General features: G+C 35.0%; 1 protein-coding gene across 2 annotated transcripts; it reads right to left on the bottom strand.

Moving 5' to 3' along the window:
- Positions 1–4,629: 4,629 nt before the first annotated feature.
- LOC130989394 (uncharacterized) lies at positions 4,630–8,080 on the bottom strand. Of its 2 annotated transcripts, none has more exons than XM_057913373.1 (7): positions 7,764–8,080; positions 7,584–7,664; positions 7,310–7,486; positions 6,199–6,369; positions 5,889–6,101; positions 5,712–5,800; positions 4,630–5,512 (listed from the first exon to the last, which is right to left on the bottom strand). In XM_057913373.1, the coding sequence occupies exons 1-7, from the start codon at positions 7,849–7,851 to the stop codon at positions 4,805–4,807; spliced, it is 1,527 nt and encodes a 508-aa protein (XP_057769356.1). In that variant the 5' UTR covers positions 7,852–8,080; the 3' UTR covers positions 4,630–4,804. The 2 variants fall into 2 exon arrangements, with proteins under 2 accessions (XP_057769356.1, XP_057769357.1); XM_057913374.1 differs by having other exon boundaries at positions 4,630–5,506; positions 7,764–8,054.
- Positions 8,081–8,611: the final 531 nt, after the last annotated feature.

Raw genomic sequence — 8,611 nt, forward strand, 5'->3', positions numbered from 1 at the left:
ATTATTACTCTCTCTGTCCAACGAATCTTGACACGTTTGGTTTCGGCACGAGAATTAAGGAGTTGTAGATTAGTGTTTTAAGTGCGTAGTTAATAAAATATAAAAATGATAAAGTAGGAGATAAAAGATAATAAAAGTGATAAAGTAGGAAAGAAAATGTAATAATTATTTACCTTATTTAGAAATGTGTCGAGATTCGTGGGGCGGAGGGAATATTATAAACATTATTTTTTAAGTGTGATCTTTTTTTCACTCATAATACAATAATTATTTTTATTAAAACTTGTGTCATCTCTTATTAGTAATCTTTTTTCCACTTATGATACAATCATGCATTCACATATCTTTTAATTAGGGAAATCATGATTTTGACCAAATCACATCTAATCTTTACTCACGTGAGAAGTTCCATCAATATTCACCATTTATACTGAAATTTATGTTCCTACGTCTACTGATTTTTCTATTCATTATCTTGTGGTCAGAATTGTTGACATAAACAATGTTGAATTAAGGAGAGTTCTCGAATTTATTTTTAATTTATCTTTCAATGTTCGATACGCATCATACCTTTCAATGTGCGTTTTCTACATATTAGTGTTAATCATGTAATAGATAAATGTTAGATGAAGTTATATTCTTGTTCATATTTTTTCTAAATATGAATGTTTATAATATACTAGATAAATGTTAGGCGAAGTTATGTTTTTGTTCATGTTTTTTCTACATGTGAGTGTTGATCATATAGTAATAGGTAAATGTTCGACAAAGTTATGTTTTTATTCATTACCTTATTTTGTGGTTTGAACAGTTTTGACATTACAGGTCGTGTGTGTGCATTGTGTACTGTTGGCATATCATTTTATTCATAACTATATTATATTATGAACAGACATTTTTCAATCAATGAACATGTTTTTTGTTCATGTATATTTTCCATATATTCAACAACATTATATCATGTTTTGCGTATAACTACTGCGTGTTCATTCATTGTGTTATTATGACTTTTGAAAATGACAAATCATTTATAAAACTTTAAAAATTATTTACTTGTCAAGTAATTGCTATTGTTAAACGACAATGCATATATAACCAAATATTTGCACACATAATTTTCATAAGCATATGTCAGTAAAGTAGAACAATGAAAATGCATAAATTTGGATTCCAATTATCAAATGTAATCATGAATCTGTGGTCTATTGAAATATGACATATAATATAATATTTGTTGAAAGTCTATAATTTGTTCATATTCTGAATTGTCTCATCCAAGCAAGACATAGTTAGCCTTGAAGTTGCTATTCTTGCACAACTCGCGATAATGTGTACATGCACATTTCAGCAGTCCTCCTCTCATATCATTTCAGCAGTCGCAGCCTCTCCACCTCCATCCTTAGGATCTTTAACGATATCATGTTTGCTTCTAGTCGAACCGTCTCCTGTTCATAGAATAATAATTATGTTCACATGATGATTAGCCTTCCAAAAATGTTACCATTAACAAAAAAAAGTCCAAAAAATACATGCTTCAAGTGTTGCTTTCTTAGCCATGTATGCACGATATAACTTTGCCTTTTGTAGCATTATATTCCTCCAATTTGTAGTTGAAAATATTCATAAGTTAGTTTTCCAAAATACAAAGTGTATTCACTCATCGAGTTACTTAATACATGCATTTCTGCTCTGGCTCTATTAACTTATTTTGCAAGATGATTTCTGGATTTGGTGGTCTTGCTGTGATATGAACAAGAAACAACAAACATGAACAATGTCACATTTCTTAAACAGTTGTCATGTTCATATCCAACAGAATACATGAACAAAGTTATATGTAGTAATGCTTAAAACATTCACATAAAACATACATGAGCATACCAACTACCCGTAGACACTTGTCATGTTCATATCCAAACAAAGATATGAACAAAGTTAAATTCAGTAATACTTAAAATATTCACATGAACAAGTGACATGAACAATGCTGTAGTTAATAATACTTAAAATATTCACACGAACAACAGACATGCATGAACAATGTTGTATTTAGTGATACTTAAAATATTCACACGAACAAGTGGCATGAACAATGCAACTTTCATGAACAATAGTATGTAAAATTACACACACTAATCACACTGACAAAGACCGAAATGCACTAAGATTGTCATATTCACACACAAATTGGATTGTTCACAGACTCAAATTGTATGTTCAATAGCATTTTCTTTATGTTTATGAACAAATCTTATTAATCCAAAAAAAAAACTAGCAAACAAGAAGGCAAAAAACCGGAGGGGCGCACCAAAATATGAACATATACTATCATATGTTTGATATTCAGTAAAAAAAAAGGGAATGACACACCACAAAAAATAAAACAAATCAAAACTTAAAAAAACACAAGTATCCATTTTTTTTGTTCAAGGAGAATTACACCAGTAAAGTAATGAATAACATAGTAAACAAATAAATTATTCACAGATTCTTATTCCAAGATTCTCACCCCGCCGATGTTCACCGAAAAACTTCGAAAATCAATGACCAAATAAATCTTATACAATTGAGTGTTCTTCAATGGAAGATTTGTGAAAGAGAGAAGACAAAAGAGTGGCGAAGGAGAGATGCGTGAATGAGAAAAGTAAAAAGAGAGAGTAAATCTTCTATAGGGTAATTAAGAGATTTTGTGAAATCATTAATTGAATCATCTGATTTTTTGCATCTTCAAATTACTAAATATCCTTATTCACTCAATCCGGCAGAAACAATTAAGAAATGGGAAGCGTTTTTAATTGGAAAACTAATTATTCCAGCCTTTGGATTGAACAAGATCAATGGTGTAGGGATGGTTCTTAGGTGTCACAAAATATTAAATTCTCACTAGATACTAACCCTATATATATATATATATATATATATATAGTTAACGGAGTTAACTCCCCGTTAAGTCGGAGGGGTTAATTGTTGGAAATTAAGTATTTTGGGGATTTAGTTGGACCAACTTCGACTATAAGGATCTATACGTGATAAGGGTCTTATGTAAGGGGCTTATTTGATACTTAACCCTGCTTATTTCAATTTTAATTCAAGTAATTGTGTGATTTAAATTGGTGTCATTTAAATTAAATAAAAAAGATAAAAATAAAAACTAATGGATACTATGAGTCAGGACTCAATAGGTTGAGGCACTCCAATGCAAGGCATTGACTCATAAGTGGTCCCGGATGTGGATGAGCCAGCAATTGACTCAACGGATATGGATATTTCTCACATACTTTTACTATAAATAAACAAAAATGAATAGCAAAATGTGGGAAGAATTAAATGAAAATGTGGATATTAAAAGTTAGGACGAAGGGAGTAATAAAATTATGTAACTACGTTATGATTAGCCATAATTAATTAAATAAGAAAAAATTAATAAATTAAAATTATTTTTTAAGGCTTAATTGTATATAAATTATTGAACTTTTAATAAATTCTCATTTTGCACGCAAACTTTAAAATCTTTATTAAAATTACTCAACTATTAATTTTTTCTCATTTTGCGTATTTGCCAATTTTTGTTGGCCAAACTTTGGATATGAAACAACATTATTTAATTCAACTATACAATACGACATGAGTTCTATTTTTTCGCACGACCATATTTATGCCACGCAAGCATATTCATGACAAGCGAGTTTATTTATGCCGTGTCATCACGACGAAAATGGGCGAATATGCAAAATGAGAAAAAATTAATAATTGAGTAATTTTTATAAAATATTTATAACTTCGTGTACAAAATGAGAATTTATTGAAAGTTCGGTAATTTATTTACAATTAACCCTTTTTTTAAAGGAGTTTTGGCAAATAAAATTATGAATTTTTTTGAAATTGCAATTTTAACGTGGCTTTTGGAGTGTGACGAATTAATCATCGCCTTTCAATTTTTGGAATTATGTCCCTCCAATTTTTTCTTTCTGTCGCCAGAGTGGTGAATTGGAGCTTACGTGGATTAGTTAACGACATTGTTTTTGTGAGGCTTAAACGACGTTGTTTCGCACAATTTCAGTTTTTTTTTTTTTTTCTTCTTCAAATTATAAAGGGATTGTATCCTGTATTTGCACCATAATTTTCAATATTAAGCAATTTTATAAAAAACTACGTCGTAACATAAATATTACGTGACGAACTAATCCACATAAACTCCACCCAACAATCCGACGATCGGAAAAAATTGAGAGGAAGAAATTGTAGAAATTGGAAAGGTAGTGATTTACTTGTCACACTTCAAAAGTTATGTTAAAATTGCAAATTCGAAATAGTTCGTGATTTACAGCATTATTCACAATGTAATTATTTTTCTATTGTTTTAATTAAAAAATTACAAAAAAATAGTTACAATATGAACAATATAATAAAATAATTATATTCTTTTTTTTTTAAAAATAATACTTTGACTAGTTTATGAATCTCAAAAGCTACTCTTGGTCAAGCATGCAGTAGGTTAAACTTTCATGTGTTGCTTTCAGCCACTGTGGCTGCATTTGTCAGAAAAAATTCCAAATAATCGAAACCATGGCCTCACGCCTATCACCTTTCATCATTAGTTTCATCAAACATATCTTTCAAAAAAAAACATATCCAAAAAGAGGTAGTCACTCGTCAAGAACATGATTTTCACAACAAAGTGAAATGAGACATCTAAAAAAAAAAACACATTTGTTTCATATTATCATATCATATGCAGCTGCTACTTCTATACATTGTGAACCAAGTGTTGAACATTGTAGAGAGATCAAACAAACAACAGCAATCAGTAGCCATAAGAGGAATAACTCATGTAGTTGTATCTGGACCTTACATTGTTGCCGTCGTAGGCCGGATCGGCGTAGTCGACGGCCTTGATCACCATTGCCTCCCGGCGCCCGTCCTGCTCCTGGACTGCCCCAAACACGATCTCGTTCGTCTCGCAGTTCTGAGGCTCGTAGTAGGTCTGCGCGCTCGATGGCCGGTGCTTCTGGTGGTGCTGATGATGCTGCAGTTGCGGTTGCTGATAGTTGTGGCCGTGGTCGTTCCATTGGTTGTAATAGGGACGGCTCTGCTTCGCTTGCCTCGTCTTCTCCGGCTCCTTCGCCATGTACGGGTAGCTCTTTCGCGGAGTGGGCTCTCTTGCCTCGAGCGGAGGCGGCTCGTCCTCGCGTGGCACCACGAAGCTCTCCTGCACGGGCCATGCGCTCCCGTGCCTCGGCTGGTACTGGTGGTGGTGCTGGTGCTGGTGCTGGTGCGGCGGCATGTGGTTGATGAGGGGCTTCTTCTTGAAGCCGGAGAATAGTCCGCCGAAGAGTTCGGCTATGGACGAGCCGGTGTGGACGACGAGCTTCCCTAGTGAATTGAACAATCCGTCCTCTTGCTTGTCGTACTCGTCTTCGGCCGGAATCAGGGGCGGCAGGACGGATTTCGCGGGCGGGGCCGGCCTCTGGTACGGCGGCATGCCCGTCGCGTAAGGCTTCGGCTCCTTCGGCTAGAAAGTAGTTCGACAACGTCAAGTTTACGATGTTTAACACGATGGGTAAACATAACGTTCGAAAACTTTGAAATAATACAAAAAGACATCCAACTAAAACTTTCGAGACACAGAATGGAGCATGGATCGGAACACCAATTATGGACCAAACGATCTTAACTCGTATCTGACAAGAGCTCGTGTTGAGTTCACTTACAGTGTCGTACGAAAGCATAGCAGCAACCCGACGTTGTAACAACGCCAGCATGTAGCCAAAGAAACAAGCTGCAGCAAGCACTGCTATTCCTGAAATGATTCATTCAAACATGTCACACCGTCGTCCGAGTTTGAGCAACGAGAGGCCGGGAAACGAAAAAATAGTTTCTGCGTTTACCTAAATCGAGATTGTTGTCTTCCTCGTGGGAGCAATCGTGTTCGTGGAGTTGGATCTCTCGTATTGCTTGATTCCCTCTATCTATGACCAAAAGAGAGCAGCTACTTCCAACGTAGACCAAATCAAAATCATCCGAGAACTTCGCATCTTCACTTGGTCCGTCTACATGTCCTCCTCCCCGGCCTAACTTCCCACCCGCAATCGTCACAACTCCTGCACGAAGTAAAACAACAATGTTCGTATATCTGCACGAGTACATTGACCTCCTCCGAGCAAGCTCAAGTGATGGTAAGGTACGTAATATATTTACCAGAATCGCTGATCTTTCTGATTGCCATATTCATCGTGTCAGCAACATATACATTGCCACTGTCGTCGACAGTAAGCCCTCTAGGATGGTTAAGTCTTGCTTGCCTCAGCTTCCCATCTACATGCCCGTTGTACCCTTCACCTGATCCGGCCAGCAACTTAGGTCGACTATCTGTAACGCGCCATTCATCAATAAAGAGAGCAATGAACCAATAAATCTACGGATCACACAATAAGAGCTATACTACATTGAAGAACGGCTAAAAAGAGCGTTGCAACAAAATGAGACGCGGGTCTAAGTGCCACCTAGACGCCACCGTGTTGTTCAATCAAGTTCATCAACTGAGCATTGGATTCTTGATCAGAAAAACAGAAGCTCGAGCCTCAGAATCTAAGACTAATGCCACGAATACACGACTTGACCAAAGCTAGAAACGTGTAAATTACACGAAATCAAAGCATGTGAGAAGGAAGCATTCATTGTATAAGATGCAAAGCTAGTTTAGGACAACATAAACTACAAAATGAATCTCAGAAAAAGAATAAAGCAGTCGAGTCGCCGAATATCACAAAACTAAGTCACAAAGAAAAGTACAAGAAGCTAACAAATTTAGGAAAAAGAGAATCAAATCCAAAGGAAAAAGATGTACAGCGCCCCAGAAAAGAAGAACCTTGCTCTCAGCAAAAGCAAGATATAGAGGCAAAACGAATAAAGCAATTATAAACAATACAAAAGAATAAGAGTAATCTCCAAGAAAGGAATCCATTCAACTAAAACCTCTGAGTTTCAAATTCAGACATAACAATCAAAGATTACAACTTTACCACAAATGCCACATGAATCAATCATCAACTGAAACCCCAGAGTTCCAAATTCAGACATAACAGTGAAAGATTACAACTTTGATCACAAATGCAACATGAATTAATCACAAACATTATGAAATCATCAGCTGAAACCCCAGTGTTCTGAATTCAGACACAACAGTCAAAGATTACAATTTTTTCAATAAATATTGCAACTGAATTCAAACTTCGATATTTCAAGTAGTTTTCAAGATAAGATTTTTCCCCATGAAATAACAATTTGATGGAAATTGCAAGAAACTCACATCGAGATAAAGGGGTTGGGATCTTGTAAATGTTGCTGTTGTGAGAGTCTAATATGAGAACCTCTTCATCTGGTGAGATCTCCACCGTGTAGGGCTCAATTCCATGCTTGCTTCCATCAAACACCGTCTCAACATTGTATCCACCTTCAAATTTCATCATCGACCGGCTAGAGGTAGCTGCGGATCACATGACCCCACAATGAGAGAGAGAGAGAGAGAGAGAGAGGGATTCTTGAAAATTCTTGAAAATGTGGATGGATAAAGAGAAGTATACCGGTTTTGGTGGCTGATTTGAGAGACCACAGCCGCTTGAAAATGGTGGAGACAACCTTTGTCACAACCCCACCAACGATTTCTGAAAGAATTACAAGAAATGTCAAATGTTTTAAGAATTGATTTTTTTTTTTTTGGAAAAAAATCAAGAAAATTTAGTAGTGGAGAGTGTGTTTCTCACTTGTAGCAGGTGAAGCAGAAGCTGGTGAGCATCCAGCAACAAAAATGAGGAGAATCACAACAAGAACTAAGCAATTCTTTCTTCCCATTTCACCTCTTTCTTTGTGTGTAATAAACTCAGCAAATAACAGAGAGATTCAAGAAAATGTGGATGCCAAAACTCAACATTCCTCCCCTTTTTATATACTACTCATTAGTGGTGTACTTCCCACGAGTCATAAATTAGAGAGAGCTTGAGGTGACTGAAGAATGAGGAGAGAGAAGCAACTAAAAGGTGGTCTTAATTTATAACAGACTTAGGTAATGAAGCTGAGATTCAGTATTAAAGCAATAAGTTGAACTTATTAAAGCACTATCACATGAGACATATGCTGTTTTTTTGTCTTAACAGTAGCTAACAACCTCTTTTTCATTTTTTAATAAAAAAAGAAAAAAGAAAATAGATGATCACATATCCTATTCTCTGATTTGGTGATATAATCTCCCTTGGATTAGTTAGTTGCAGATTTATTATATTCCCACCATCCCAATTTTTAGTATCAATAGGAGAGTGTGGCACAAATTTTAATAAAATGATTGAATTCATGTGTTGTGAATTAAATAAAAATTTCACTTTTGTATGTGAGTTTTAAAGTAGATTAAGGATCTCATCTATTTTTATTAAAAATAGAATTAGATACTAAAAACTAAAATTAATATATATATGAGGGAGGGAGTAGCAATTTGATGGCTTCATTCTACAATAATTTGAAATCTGACATCTTGATATTTATTAAACTATCAATAAAAATTAAAATTAGAGATAAAGTAATGAGTATATAATTTTTTTACAATATATATATAGTCGCA

This window comes from Salvia miltiorrhiza, chromosome 6 (assembly GCF_028751815.1).
Source record: "Salvia miltiorrhiza cultivar Shanhuang (shh) chromosome 6, IMPLAD_Smil_shh, whole genome shotgun sequence".
NCBI classification, from domain to species: Eukaryota; Viridiplantae; Streptophyta; class Magnoliopsida; order Lamiales; family Lamiaceae; genus Salvia; species Salvia miltiorrhiza.

Bases quoted from the DNA above. Each gene is read 5' to 3' on its own strand.
- LOC130989394 (XM_057913373.1), bottom strand. From the start codon at position 7,851: ATGGGAAGAAAGAATTGCTTAGTTCTTGTTGTGATTCTCCTCATTTTT. The intron at 7,487-7,583 runs GTATACTTCTCT...TGTGATCCGCAG, and splicing joins CAAATCAGCCACCAAAACCG to CTACCTCTAGCCGGTCGATG. The intron at 6,102-6,198 runs GTAAATATATTA...TACTTCGTGCAG, and splicing joins CAGAAAGATCAGCGATTCTG to GAGTTGTGACGATTGCGGGT.